The sequence below is a fragment of the Falco biarmicus genome, chromosome 9 (genome assembly GCF_023638135.1).
Source record: "Falco biarmicus isolate bFalBia1 chromosome 9, bFalBia1.pri, whole genome shotgun sequence".
Classification (NCBI taxonomy): domain Eukaryota; kingdom Metazoa; phylum Chordata; class Aves; order Falconiformes; family Falconidae; genus Falco; species Falco biarmicus.
Window position 1 is genome coordinate 16,845,375 of NC_079296.1, and position 15,339 is coordinate 16,860,713.

Sequence of the window (15,339 nt, forward strand, 5' to 3'; positions counted from 1 at the left end):
GTATTGAGAAAAGGACTTGGTGTATTTCTTTCACAACCAACTACCTCTGTAACAATGCTATAATGTGAATAGGGCTGGTTGTTTTCTTTTTAATTTTGTCTGTTTCTTGAGAATCCACAGAAACCTTCTAGTAAGGGTATCACTTGATTGTCCTGCATGCTTCTGTCACACTTTTTCTATGCAATGTGGAGCCAGTCAGGCCAAGGGAAATTAGTTATGTCGTTAAACCTAGGCTTATTGGCATCTAGGGGCAGTTGATGTTCTTGAAACTTCTGGGTTTCTTATGCTTGTCACTTCGGTGAACCCCCTGCCAGGTGATTTGTACAGCAGTTCAGCAAAGGAGTCACTTGTTCTCTCTGTGGGCTGATGGCAAAATACCACTCCATAAATATATAAGAATGTAGTGATGAAAAAGATTATTTTGGGTTTTTTTACCTTTTCAGTCAAAAAGAGGGAAACACCTCCACTTTCTTGAGGCTTGAAGGTTTGAGTCAAAGGGCAAAGCGGAAAAATTATAAGAGTTCAATGCTGTTTGTATTCTTTGAATTTTCTTTTTTCCCCATGAAGTTCTCCCACTGGTCAAAGGGAGCAGTCCTTCGGACTGACCAGTTAATGGGAGGATGCCATGCTCACTCCAGTAAAAAGTGAGCAATGGCAACTTTCTGAATGAAGTAGTTTAGTTTTGATTATATTGTCTCTTGGCATTGCCATCAAGGGTTGATCTTTCTGAGCTCAGGCGCTTTTCATCTGAAGGATAAAACCTGGATTGGGGAGAGCGGAAGCGAGCAAAAACTGTACGGATAATCACAAGAAGGCAATCTCTTTCCCCAGAGAACTTGTGGAGATAGGTCTTGCCTAGAACACAGTGAGAGCTACTTGATAAGAATGGATTAATACTTGTGAAAAATAAAGGTGTGATATCTGGGGGAAACACGCTCCCCCTCTGCTGTGTCACACAGTTTGTCCCATGATTCAGCTAATATCCCTTTTTCCCTGCCTGTTAGTCTGTTTAGTTTCAGAAGACTCCCTTACCTTTCTGTCTTAATGTGCCCTTCCCCCAGTGTTTCTTCTGAAAGCAATGGCATAGATAAGAATCTTGTGAAGCTCTGCATCTCACCTTTCTCCTTTTTCTCTTGAAGATGCTAATTTATATCTCAGTCTAACAGGCGGATGTTAGATGAATATGGAAGGATGAATGCTTTTTGAATTTTAAAGAGTAATTTGCAAACTTGAAGTGCATGGCTTTGACTAATCTAACAGAAATGACTTTCAAAAGCATGTGGGGATTTTGTAGCCAAAGCAAGCAGCAGCCACCGTCTTCACATTGGGTGTTGACTTGGCCTCTGTAAATTAGGCATGATGGTTTTGTAGCTGTCTGAATAGCTTCTTCCTAATGAAAACCGGTACCTTTGTGCAAATGGCACATGGAGGATTCCTGGCTAATACTTTGGAAACTGCTGCATTTTGCTAGGTAGGTTTTTTTTTTTCCTCCCAAATTTTGCAGGCTGTAAATAAATTTAAGTTTCATTTTGCTCTAAATCTACAGATTTGAATTGAGACACCTTTGAGCCCTTGAATGCCCTGTGCGTATTGTACTGGCAGTGTGTGTTGCAGAGTTCTATTTACATATGCAAGTGAATGCAATGCTCAGTTACTTTCATCTTGCAGTACTTCATAGGTACATGCAGGTCCATACGCTCACAAATCATAGATTTATAATGACTGGAAAGGAAGGGGTGTATGTGTGTGTGAGAGAGACAACGATATTTATCCTGTAGAAGAACCCTTCACAGTATTAGAAGTGTTAGCTCTGAAGCATCTATAAATACTTGACATCTCTTTTTATTGGCCAGGCTTGCACTTCTTGGGACCGGGAGTCAAGTGAAATGCGCTATAAGAGGCTTCAACATTTGCTTGAAAAAAGCAACATCTATTCCAAATTCTTGCTAACTAAAATGGAACAGCAGCAACTAGAGGTAGGTGTATTCTTGTCTACGGTGGGGATTCTTAAGATGGGCTGCCATCTGTTTGGTTTTTGGTGGTGGTTTGGGTTTTTTTTTCCATCCAGCTGTTTGAATTGAAGTAAAAGTGCTGGAAAGATTACAGTAATAACATGGAAATCTACTGAAACTACTGCCAGGGGGTGAAGTGGTGCTTTTTTCAGAATTTGTTCTATAAATTAATAGATAAATGAGACTGAAAAGAGCATGAATTTTAATTTAAAGTTGCAGTGTAAAGGTGGCATATCTTTACATTTCTTTACATATCATACATGATATCTTTACAGTTCTTCTGTTGGCCCGAGTACTAGGAAGAGAAAATAAATTTTATTTCTTACTCATAATATTTAAGGGAGCTAGAAAACCTGGAGGGAAGATAGAAGATGCAAAGAATTGGCAAATAGGAAGTTGTGCAGTCTGTGTTAAGTACTGAAGGCTGAGCATGAGGCTTGTCTTCAACAATGCTAACATAGGCCTCCTTTGAACAAATTTATAAATTACAGTGATCTGAGGCCATGCTGTTGCCAAATGAGCTTCTATAAAATCATGTGTTTTCCATTTTTAATCCATGGGCTGCTGAGTTTATATCTAGCTTTATCTTTACTTTCTTAACTGTACCTGTATGGACACGCTTGTAAGAGTTTACACTTAAGAGAGGGGGAGATTCTTAGGAAAAGATTCAGGGCAGCGATGTTCTTGGAAAAGTGACACTGTCAAACTGCAGAAACCTCCTTTCTAAAACACTTCCCTAGTTTAACTGTGAGCTCAACTTTGTAGTTGCTGCATTGATAGCATGCATGTTTCAGTACTAAGTATTGCTCTGTCTAGTAAATAGCAAGGTATTTTGTCTCATTTTCCAGGGTCCTTCTGCTTTCAGCAAGTAGAAAATAGTAGAAGGAATGAAAAATCTTAAATTCTTCAAGACATGAAAGCACTTCTTTCTTGAAGGCATTGTAAGCTACTTAACATTGCTTTCTGTTCTGCAATGAACAAAGTAGAAATTGTTCATATATATTATGTAGGTGTTAAAGGGGAGGTGGATACATGGAAAACTTAGCTCAGTAGATGTGTTCTCTAAGGTGTTTGCAGTTAGGACTATTTCTGTTGGAGTCTTTCTAAATTACTGTATTTAAGTGTTTAAAGTATTCACTGACAAGCAGTTCAGAGCAGTTGCACTTTCTTGTCTGAGTTTTGCTTTTATCATTTTAAGCTATGTCAGAATAGAGGTTTTTAATAAGGTTGCAAAAACAAAGTCTTTAGAGTACACAGAACTCTTACCAATATAATCTGCTTGTTATCACTTCTATAATGGGTAGTTCTCTTGTGGATGTTATTGAAAGGTAAAGGTATATGGGGTTTTTGTTTGTTTTGGTTGGTGATTGGATTTTTGTTTGGTTTTTTTAGGAACAGAGAAGGAAAGAGAAATTGGAAAGAAAGAGAGAGATGATGTTAAAATCTGCCAAGGTAAGACTAGCTATTTTATGCAACTTTCTGAGTAAAGTCTGACAAATTACAATGTCAATTTTGATCAAGGTAGGTAAACTAAGTAAGTTAGATTAGCTGGTATGTGACTTGCAGGTTCTATCTAGTATACCATATTTATTTTAATCATAATAAGAGAGTTTAAAAGTGCTTAAAATTGTACTCCATGACAGTCATCTTAAGGAGAGTTTGTGACTAATTTATACTAAAGAAAATGGCTTGAATGGTTGAAAAGATGGGGGTTTTTTGTTTTAGCAAGGATTGTTTATTCAGCCAAAATGCTGAATAAGTAATAAAAAGGATAAGCAGGGTTTTTTTTACTGTATATTTTAAAAAGTGCTTAATTGAAAGCTTTGCTTAGCACTTTTAGTAAGGCAGTGGTTTCAGGCTGATTACATCTTTGTATCTGTGTCCTGGTACTTATAGATGCACATGATGATGAACCTCTTCCTATGTTTATTTTCTAGGGTCAAAATCCAGTTGATGGTAAAGAAGAGAAATTGGGTAATGTGTTAGGCTTTATTTCTTGTCAGTACTGGTGTTTCTTTAATGTCTGATTTACTGTAGAAACTCAAATTATATCTTACAGGTGCAAAAAAGAAGAGAGGGAGAGAAGATGGGACATACAACATTTCAGAAATTATGTCCAAAGAGGTAGGCCATAACTATAAATAGACTTGTCTGGATTTTTGTAGCACAAATTTTAACTGGTGAGGCAATCGCTGTGAGACATCTGTATTTTAGAGCAACACATTCTTGTACATTGCCATCAGGGATTATCAACCAACAGCCAAAAGTAGTCTGTCTGTACCATAGGACTTTCTTCCATCAAAGGTCTATGTAACAAGCAGTGTTGTCAGACCTATAGAATTGAAATGCTGGGGTAGGGTTTTTTTGCGCCTCTTTTTTTTGTTTGTTTGTTTTTGGAGTCTTTAGGGAGGCAAGCAAGCTGTGAAGAGACTGCATTGCCAGCTGAGTTTTCAGTTACCCTTTGTAATTTGAGTACATCCTCTGGTGTGTGGTCTTGTTTAGAGTCACTTGTATGATTAATGATATTGTATGAAAAGATTTTTAAAGTATGTCTGGATTCTTCAGTTAAAAGATCTTATTAAATACAAATTGTAGTAATCTTTAAGGTTGAAAAGCACATAAGCATAGTTTTTTTTCTTTGTTTCCAGGAAATATTATCAGTGGCAAAGAAAAGTAAAGTGGAAAATCAGGTACGTTGGCACGTGTTATTGCAGTTTAAGTGTGTTAAGCCCAAAGGGAGGGAGGGGTTTTTGTACTTTATAGTATATCCTTAAACTTTTCCTGTAAATAAACATCTCTGCTAGATACTGAAGTCCTAAATTAGTTCTTTTTGGAAATCAGAGGTGAAAATTTCTGATTTACTTTTTTTTTTTTTAAACACTGAATTTGAATGTATTTATACTTCATAGAACACCTATAGTTTCAAAAATAAAGGAAATAAGACTTTACTGAAAATATTTGTGCTGGTATATGAGACTGAGACATAGTCATTCTTAAGCATCTGAGTGTGGGGATAACAGGTGTGGTCTCTTGCTTCTGCTGTAGTTTAAAAGCTACATGCACGGTAGGCATTTTTTTCCACCATTCTCTAGAATCTGCCTACAGAAGGGAAATAGCCACGTTAAATGCAAAGTGCTGTGAGGAAGGTTTTAAGTCTGCTTTTATGGCTAGAAAATTATAAGCCAAATGGCTTTAGTAGCTATCACTGCTCTCCAGTTCTGAAGGAGTAAAGAATGTATATAAGGCATTGAAATTTTGCATGTTAACATCTACCTACATAGTAACATTAATCCTAAAATCCTAGAAATTCTACTCTTGAATTGACAGTTACTCAAAATAAGTCTTTGTGTTAGGGGCTGGCGTACTTTGCTGCACACTAAGACTGGTGTAAATTGGGCAAATGTATGTCTTAGTGGGACTTTGACGTGCATTCCACTTGTGGTCCTTGAACTTCCCTCTATAGGATGAAAGCTCCTCAGGCAACCTGTGTCCAGAAGACCTGCAGAAAAATGGAGATTCAAATAGCATCATCAAGGATAGATTGTGTCAAGCTGTACGACACAGTGCCAAGCAATTCCTTGATCCAGTACGGAAATTTAATGGACAACCAGTGCCTTTTCAGCAGCCAAAGATTTTTACTGGTGGTGTGATGAGGTGGTACCAAGTGGAAGGCATGGAGTGGCTAAGGGTATGAAGTGATTGTTAATGAAATTGAATCTGTTGCTGATTGGGAACAGAAATGGAGGGGAAGAGACACTAGATGTCTGTGATCATAGTTGGTACAGGGAAGGTGAAGAAGAGAGAGATGGTTCTTTATGATTTCTCATGATACAAGAATCTGGTGTTACAAAAAAATCGTCAAAGCAGCAGATGCAATGTTTCAGCATGGGAAAGATACCCATGTTTGTAAACATTCCTTTGGACTTTCTCGTTGGTGTTCTCCATCTGTCCTTTCTCTGTCTGTTTTCTTGTTCAGCTTAACTGTCATTTCAGCCTCTTCTTGGAAATACTTTGTGAAAGCAGAAGGACTATGTATACTACTAAGGGACAGTCTTAATATATTTTTCTCTTGAGGGCTTGACTACCTAGTCTGTAGATGTTTGAAAGACCCACTACCTTGCAGGCCTGACACAGACAAGTTTTCTGTTCTCTGTATCTTGAAATCTAACTAGTGATATTAACATAGTATTTTTTAAATGTTTTGTCTTTAGCCTTTGAAATAAAAAACTAAAGAAACTTGCCATAAAAGTTGCCCACTTTAACTTGTATCTGTTTTTGCTAGCAAGCCAGATTAGAACAACTTTGCTCTTTAATCACCAGAGCCAGGCAGAACTAATTTTCATTTTGCTACTGATCTCATATTTATTTCCTTTGGGTTTTTTCTTTCTTTTTTTTTTTTTTTCTTCCCCACAAGCATATGTATCCTGTTCTGACAGGTTTAGGCTGATCTCACAAGCGAGTGCCGCTAAACTTGCTCACTTTCTTCTGTCACTGGGAAGTGCCTAGGGAAGACTGGCCTCTTCTGGGGCCGGGGGAAGCAGCTTCCTTGGTTGGGCCCTCAGTTATAACAACCTTTTTTAAGAGTCTTTGTGAATAGTAGAGAGAGTAGCTGAAGAGCACTTCTGTGTCTTCCTTTCTGCTCTTTTGTGAGGGGTTGCTCTGTCACTTGTCAGAATAATGGGCAGTGTTTGCACAAAGAACTTTGACTGGAGCATGTGGCTGTGTTCCTATGGTGAAGTAGCTGTGCCTGCAGAAGCTACTTGAATAGATAAAACTGAAACAGGAAAATAACTTGGGTCTTTTAGAGGGGGGAGCTAAGGAAATTCTGTGGAGCTGGAAAGAAGTAAAATTTTTGGATAGTGTGAGCAGTACTTGCAGTTCAAGTGCCTTTTGATATAGCACGCATTTACATCCTTTCCTTTAATATTCTGCATTTTTGCGCCCTAGTCAGGCACTTAATTGGCTAGAAATGCATGCAGCTATGTATGAATGTATGTGGCTTACAAGATGCTTGTATCTATTTTCATAGTGGAGAAAATCATCCTCATCTGCAATATAAAATGTGCCTAGTAGAGAGTTTCCACAGGTGCTGCATTCCTAAAGATGTCTGTTGTTCCTAAGGTGTGTTGGTTATTTTGCATTTACATTTCTTTTTCTGTGTATGCAGATGCTTTGGGAAAATGGTATTAATGGTATTTTAGCTGATGAAATGGGGCTGGGAAAGACGATCCAGTGTATTGCGACAATAGCACTGATGGTGGAGCGAGGAGTCCCTGGTCCATTCTTAGTATGTGGTCCTTTGTCTACTCTTCCAAATTGGATGTCTGAATTCAAGAGATTTACTCCAGAGGTAAAAGAAATTAAGATTTTTCTTTTTCTTCCTTAGGTTTAAAAGAACAAACTGTTTAATTCTTATTCTAATTCTTTGCCTTGAAACTTTATATATAGAGTATCAGTTTAATTGTAGTTGTTTATGTGGTTACTACACAATGCATGACATTATCTGTAGTACCTTCTGTTTAGGTTTAAATTGGCTTAATTCACCTGACTTCTAAACCTGGGTTTTTTTCAGATTCCGCTAATGCTGTATCATGGAGCTCAGCAGGAACGTCGTAAACTGGTTCGTAAAATTCATGGGCGACAAGGATCACTACAAATCCATCCTGTGGTCATTACTTCCTTTGAAATAGCAATGCGAGACAGAAACGTGCTACAGGTATCTTAAATTCTCTTGAAAGCCCTAGGATGGGTGGAATAATAGCAATGCTTTTGAATTCAGAAAAAAAACCACCAACCAAACAAAAAACCAAACCAAACCCAAAAAACCCCGCACCAACAAAAAGCTGGATACTGCCTGTACAATGAGTGTCATACTGTACCATTTGTATTGGCATTCATTTCTGTTTTCTTGGTAGCAGCAGCTCTGGAATTTTATGCTTAAGAAGTTATATCGGAACACTATCCAAAAAGTAAAGTAAGCAGATAGCTACATTTTTTTTTCTTTTCTTTTTCTTTCCATTACTTCTCTGTAGGTGATGGTTGAGGAAGGCTCAGAGTAAAAGCTATACTTAGTGTAGAAGTATCATAGTTAACATGAGAAAGGTTGTTTCAGTGAGATGAGTTTCTTGTAGAAGTTTTACTGTAGTCACCTAAGCTTTCTAAATGCAGTCACCATGAAACAGATCTATGGCATTAACTGTTTGGGCTCTGTTCTTCTAGTCTGGCAAAGTGAGGAACAGCAGTAAATAGAATCTTTGTGATGAGCAGTATCAGAGTCTTATTAGTGCCATTTACCTCATCTGGCACATGTTTTAATGAAGTAAAGCTCTTATTTACTGAAATACCCTTTCATTTTGTAGCACTGCTTCTGGAAATACCTGATAGTAGATGAAGGCCACAGGATTAAAAACATGAACTGCCGTCTTATCAGAGAATTGAAACAATTTAATGCAGACAATAAACTTCTGTTAACCGGTACTCCCCTGCAAAACAACTTGGCAGAACTTTGGTCGTTGCTTAACTTCCTGTTGCCAGATGTGTTTGATGATTTGAAAAGGTAGGTTGCAATCTGATGGAGAAAACTATTCTGGTTTGTCCTGTTTGGGCATTATTGTAACTTTTTAATTATTAAACTTGTATCAGCATGTGAGGAGCTGTTTTATGGTATGGTTATACTTCAGTATGACTAATTGGTAGTGAAGGCTTTGCAATATGTCTTGCCTTCACACTTACCTGCTTCAGAAAAGAATAAAGGAATTGTCAGCTCTATGGATAGTGGAAGCTGAGCTCTGAGCTAACACATGAGCATTTGCAGGGAGAGACGTTTGTCTAATCTTAAGTGCCTGGGTGATGCTTGAGATTCTTTAGGGTGCTGGAGAAAGTGAAGCTGGTAGGCATGGGTTCTGTGGGAAATAGATCCTTTTCTGAAGCAGTAAGGGGTCACGTGGAAGAACATCACCAAAACAGTCTTTAGACTAATTTTGAAAAAAGTTATAGACTAGGTGGAATATAATAGATCACAGAGAATATTCCAAGTAATACAAGTATTTTTACCAATCACTTAAAACATGAAGCATCTGAATTGACAGGCATGTTTCAGAAACCTCTTGTTCACTGTTCACCTCTATTCATGATGGATATTAGTGCTTTGTTTTTCTTCAGTTGCAGAATTAGAGAACAGTATGTTAAATAATGAAGAATAATAGCTATGAGTAAGCTATTCTTTTTTTTTTCTTTCCTTTGTTTTTATAGCTTTGAATCCTGGTTTGATATTACCACCATTACGGAAACTGCTGAAGATATTATTGCTAAAGAAAGGGAGCAAAACATCTTGCATATGCTGCATCAGGTTTTCACTTACTTTTTGTGTTGTTTTTTTCATGGTTTATTTCTAACATTGACCATTATTATGAAGCGTGTCAAAATCTTGTTTGTGGAGTTGAATTCTGGGCCTGAGGCTTTTATTGTGGCACTTCTGGACTTCCTTAGACTTGTGGGATTTTTTAGGGTTTACAGCACTTACAAATGCTGAAAGGAACGATGTACCTCTTTGGTAATGACTCATTTTTATTCTTGGAGCTAAATTCAGTTTAGTCAAATTTGATTGAAGTTGCTTGCTTATTTAATGGGTACCTTTATTTTCTTGAAAGATAACTGAGGGAATTTATTTAACTTTTAGGTGTTGAACAGAATACCTTTTGACAAACTAGTTGTATAATGTGCCTGTGTAAAACCAAACTAACTCCAAAAACATTTTTTTTAAAGGAAGTGTGTGGAAGTAAACGTTAGCAGTACTATCATTTTCCCATCATGTTGATGGTGAGATACAAATTGTATATTCTAGATGCAATTCTTAATGACAACTTATTTTGATTAAAGATTTCGGGCTTTCCTGGAATAACTTAAGAAATACAAGCAAAATGAGATGTTTCATAATAAAATTCCTTTCAGTTAATGAAAATTATTTGAAAGGTCTCTGATGTAGTTACTACTGCATTCTTAGGAAACAATTCAAAATTTTTAAAATGTCAGTGGATATGTTTGAACACATGTATTACCAGCATGTGCATAGAAGTTTTGGAGTAGGCATCCATATTAAAAAAATGACATGTGGAACTCTGCAAATTAACTCCCTTGCTTTAAATTGTCAAAATAGCATTATGTCAGTAGACCTGTTTGTGTTCGGTTTTTGTTGTTTTTTTGTTTTGTAAAGTAGCCATGTTGAGAGCTTTGAATAACTAACGTATCTGTTCAACGTTTCAGATTCTGACACCTTTTTTGCTGAGGAGGCTGAAATCTGATGTTGCTCTTGAGGTTCCTCCTAAACGAGAAGTTGTGGTATATGCACCGCTGACAAAGAAGCAGGAAACTTTCTATACTGCCATTGTAAATCGCACCATTAGGAATCTGCTTGGAAATAATGAGGTATCTACTGATACAGATGTTAGGAATGTGCTTGCTGTTAATGGTTTTTAGGCAGAAACACATCGGTATTGCTTCATTGCCACTGTAACTAAACCAGCTTTTTGCTTAAATTTTTAGTCTGATCCTTTTGTTAGCTGTTTCAGTGACAGTTACTGTGGCTGGCCTCAGTGGGCACAGAGCTAACACAATATGAGTGTAAATATGTTCTTGATTACTTGTAGCTTGGGGGAAAATGAAGACAGTGTTCACAGAATTGACAGTTTCTGCTATTAAATCACTAAGGTACTGATGCAACTTCAAAAAATCAATCGGAAGCTTCCAAAATCTACAATTATAAACCTTTACTGTTTGGGCTGTATTTTCTACTTAGCAAAACTTACAGCTGCTGTAAGTAAATACTGCATGATGCATACTACTGAGACCGTTTCAGTATTGATTATTATTGGGTCAGCATAGGCCTTTGAATATGAAGCTGATCGCTTCTGCTGTTGATGGCAGTGTTATCATTTCCCACAGGAAGAAGTAGTTGAGTTGACTCCTACGGGCCGACCAAAACGCCGTAGTCGAAAACTGGTTGATTATTCTGAGGAACATAATGGTTCACCTGATGACTTGGAAAAATTGATCAGGAAAACGCAAGAGGAAGTAGAAAAAGAGAGGTGCCTGCCTTAAAAGATTCTTCTTTTTTTTAATTTATTATTATTATTCACTGAATGTCTCCCTCTTAGTTTGCTTCCAGAGCTTTGCTTATTCAAATTGATCAAGAAGAATGGCATTTCATAATTTGCTATGCTTGTAGCTTTATGATTTGATTCTCTGCTTTTACCTAATATTTGCTGGGTCATTACAGCAATAACTGGGTTGTACCATTACTCACAGACTCATTAGAGTTAACAGTTAACTGTGAGACATTTACTGTTAGACCCATGGCCTTTGTAAGATCTACCAATAAAATTGCTTCTTAAGTCCCTGTTTTCATTAGTCACAGTCTTAGGTAGGTCCTGTGATGATAGTGCTATTGATACTCCATGAAGAATTAAAATGTCCTAGTGTGAAATGGTAATTCCTTTGGGCTGTTGAAACATTTTGGTAGTGAAGAACTTTGGTTTTACCACAGTCTCAAGGTCTAGGACGGTGTTGGGTGTGAGCTAGGGAAGGAACTGCTTCTCTTAGTTGTTTGGTAGTTGAAATGTAATTGTAATAACTTGGTTCCTGGCTGCAGCTAGCCATGAGGACAAAGAGCTGAAGAGCTTGAATTATTGGTATGTTTTGCAGGCTTTGCAAGATTCAGGTAAACCTTTTGTCTCCAGTGTCCAATTACATTCACATATACATCTCTTTGACTCAATAACCCTGCTCATTGCAGAGGGATTGGACTAGATGATCTTAAAAGGTCCCTTCCAACCCAAACCATTCTAGGATCCTGTGAAAGACAGGACAAGGGATAATGCTGGTGTGCTAGCTGCAGTTAACTCCTATGTTTTTGTGGCTCAAGACTGGAGAAAAGGGAGGAGTAGTTTCCATGCTAGATTTTATAAAATACTTAAGCTGAGACCTGGAACCCAAATGGCCAGCATGGTTATTGTTGTTTTGGTGACAGGTATTGGTCACTTTCTGGTGATAAAGAACAGAGTTGAGATTCGGGACAGAGGGAGCTGAGGAATTACGTTCATTCTGGGGTTTGGCAAGGTCTGTTGGTGGCTCTGCATTGGTTGGGAGTCCCTTGGTGTAAGGAAAACCAGGTTAGTCTTCAGGGATGAAATGTATTTATTTTGCTAGTTTTTTATTATAGTCCAGTGTACTTTGCAAGAACAGACACTTACATATGTTTGTATTAGTCTTATGGTATGCATGTATCCCTTATATTGGTGGCAGTACTTAGATGTGGAAGACCAAATAGCTGTATTCGTTGTGAATCCTGCAATGTGTATGTTTGGCCGAAAGAGGCTAGACAGAAAGCTGATTTCTGGAATAGCTTGTTTATTGTTCTGTAGGAGATCTGACCATTTGTTCCAGACACAGCTTGGTTCTGTTCCCTTTTCTGCTGGGTGACTTGCAGAAGGTTGTTTGTTCCGTTTCTGGTTACTACTGACTACCCTCTTGTATTTTAAGCCAATAAGGGCAAACTCTTGTGCCTTCAGTGCCAAGTGTGGCACTAAAAGAAGTTTAGTCTGGTAATAGTTTTACTAACTATGAGGGATTTTGAGGCCATTTGATGCAGCACTTGCATCCATTGGTTGATTTTGGTTATATTATTTTTTTTCTCCTCAGTATCTGTAGCATAAGGTGACACGTTCTGTACTAATAAGATGATGTTATCTTTTCAAGGCCAGTGGTAGAAGTGAGCATTCCCATGGATTCAGAGGTGAACCTCAAATTGCAGAATATTATGATGTTACTGAGGAAATGTTGTAATCACCCCTATCTTATTGAATATCCGTTGGACCCTGCTACTCAACAATTCAAGGTACATGTTTTAAAAAGATTATGAGAGAAAATTATTCCAGGCATTAAAAAGCAATAGACACTGAGCTGATGGCAGTAAAGAATGACCTTTTTAATGTATTTGGCACACGCCTCCCCAATGAATTCCAGCAGTGTACTGAATCATTTGAAGCTTCCTGCAGCAGCAGTTGCAGAAACCATTGAAGCTTTGTGCCCATTTAGCCTTTGCATAGTGGTGCCTTAGTGTTCTTCATTATGGCAGTGCTCACCCGCAGGGAGCAAAGTTACTGAATTTAACCAGTAGCTGGGTTCCTTTGACTCCAGGTGTTTTAGGATCTTGCCTCTAGCTCTCCTCACAAAGGTTAGTTTTCGAAACAAACTCACTGACTGGTTTGGTAAACTGTTTATGACACAAATTGCACGTATGCACTGTGGGAGTTGCAGTGGTAACTTTTAAGTGTGAGGTGTTGCAGGGCTGAACCAAGTATGAGAGTTGTCTGCTTGGAGAATACATAATCCTTTCTCTTCCTCAAAAGGGAAAAAATCCAAGTTGTATCTCAAAGGCCAGCTGGTAGTTTAATCTGCACAGAGTAGTTGGTGATACAGGGAAGTACGTAGTAATGTGAATTGAAGGAATCTTGAACAACTGGAAGTTGTTTGCACATTCTAAATGTAGGTTTGTGGGCATGTGTAGTCATGTTTCCTGTTCAGTGGCTAATAACAGATTTAGCTGCACTCAGGAGCAAGCTATTGAAGTTTATCAATGTAAAGTCAGTGCATAAAAAGCAGATAGCCCAGTCTGGGTGGTGAGGGGAAACTAGTTAACGTGTAGAAAATGCAGGCTGTTTGATGCTGCTTGCTGGAGCTAGTATCTGCTCAGGAGAATGGAAATATCGAGGTGGCTGCTGTATGGCTCAAACCTGAGAAGTTACTGCATCCCTGCTCTTAGATCGTAGCACGAATTAGATGAAAAACTCTTGAGCAAAAGAGGGGGCTAAGGTAGCAGTGTGGAAACTTGTTCTGTGAACTTTTGTCCCTTGGCTGATGTGTCCTAACTTGTTCAGCAGTGCTTCCTTACATCCAGCAGGGGGAGGCCTTGTGCATTAATGACGAGCTGGGAAAGAAACAGCAGTGCTTTTCCACTTGGAAAAATTAAAATCAACAAGTTTTTTGTTCTAGAAATGGGATGAAAACTAATTGGTGGTTCTGAAAATTATTCGGGCATATGAAATGGTGGGTCTTGATTTAGTTTCATCATGATTTAATTGATTCAATGTAGCTTGCTAAAATTAGTTTTGCTTTCAACCTTACAGCTGTTTAGTTAAAAAGATGGTACAAGCTTGTCTCTGTGCAGAGCTTTCAGACTGCTTTTGATGGTGCTTTTGAGTTGGGGAAACTTTTGATAACCCTCTAATACATGATCCCCTGTCCAAGGTTGATGAAGATCTAGTCAAGAATTCAGGCAAGTTTCTGCTCTTGGACCGAATGCTTCCAGAACTGAAGAAGAGAGGACATAAGGTAAAGCTGATGATTGGTAAGGTGCAATAGTTGTCTCCTTGGATTGAAAAAATGGTATTAAGGAATCTTCCTGGTTTTGTAGATTTTGCTGTTCTCACAAATGACTATGATGCTTGACATTTTGATGGATTACTGCTATCTGAGAAACTTCAAATTTAGTCGATTGGATGGCTCAATGTCCTACGCGGAGAGAGAGGAAAATGTAAGTAGATGTACATGCCCTTTGAACGTGTGCTAGCAGATTCTGCTTGTTTCTGTGATACTGGGATGTGATTTCACACAGCATTTAGCGTTTAATAGGCAAAAGACATCTATGCTGAAAATTGACATCCTTGCTGCTGCTGCAGCTCAGAAATACTGAAGCAATGACATGTGTTAATGACCAATATCTTGTGGTATGCCAAGAATGGTGGGTGCTCACCTACTCTGTTGCCCAAATATGAAGTATGTAATATACCTAGTTGTGGCAGATGCTAATCCAAGTTTTGTCCCTGCATGTATTGTTTCTTAGCATCCAGAATGTGATGGCAACATCTATGGGAGCATGCTGCAAGTGTAATGTCACATAAAGTAGATTTCCAGGAAATCAGTTTCTGGTACCTAGTGGGACAGCTGCAACTTCAGCCTGAAATTGCACACAGATTTGTTCCAGTGCAATCCTATGTTCTTGCATACTTGTAATGGTTTCAAATAACCACAAACTGCCTCACTGCTGAGGCATATATTTATCATGAAAAGCAGTCATGCAGGATGGTTCTGGAAGACCACCTTTATGAGGGCTTGCAGCTGTGTAAGAGAGCAGTGCATAGATGGAGGAGGTACATAGGATGTATCATGGGGATGTGCTGCAATTGACATCTGGTCTCCAAAATATGCACTAGTGTTTATGAAGATACAGAAAAACAGTGGCAGATGACAGATCATCTAGCTGAAACTATGC

At 38.2% G+C, this 15,339-nt stretch overlaps 1 protein-coding gene across 2 annotated transcripts in view; it reads left to right on the forward strand.

The window, feature by feature from the left end:
* HELLS (helicase, lymphoid specific) overlaps window positions 1-15,339 on the forward strand; it is a 30,587-nt gene that overhangs the window by 7,481 nt on the left and 7,767 nt on the right. For both annotated transcript variants that reach the window (XM_056350752.1, XM_056350751.1), the window contains 15 exons: window positions 1,854-1,976; window positions 3,405-3,464; window positions 3,950-3,986; window positions 4,072-4,136; window positions 4,661-4,702; window positions 5,476-5,700; window positions 7,180-7,362; window positions 7,585-7,728; window positions 8,372-8,568; window positions 9,264-9,360; window positions 10,275-10,436; window positions 10,953-11,095; window positions 12,765-12,903; window positions 14,316-14,399; window positions 14,482-14,601. In XM_056350752.1, coding sequence (XP_056206727.1) covers window positions 1,887-1,976; window positions 3,405-3,464; window positions 3,950-3,986; window positions 4,072-4,136; window positions 4,661-4,702; window positions 5,476-5,700; window positions 7,180-7,362; window positions 7,585-7,728; window positions 8,372-8,568; window positions 9,264-9,360; window positions 10,275-10,436; window positions 10,953-11,095; window positions 12,765-12,903; window positions 14,316-14,399; window positions 14,482-14,601 — 1,788 coding nt within the window. In that variant the 5' untranslated portion in view covers window positions 1,854-1,886. The remainder of the gene's footprint in view (window positions 1-1,853; window positions 1,977-3,404; window positions 3,465-3,949; window positions 3,987-4,071; window positions 4,137-4,660; window positions 4,703-5,475; window positions 5,701-7,179; window positions 7,363-7,584; window positions 7,729-8,371; window positions 8,569-9,263; window positions 9,361-10,274; window positions 10,437-10,952; window positions 11,096-12,764; window positions 12,904-14,315; window positions 14,400-14,481; window positions 14,602-15,339) is intronic.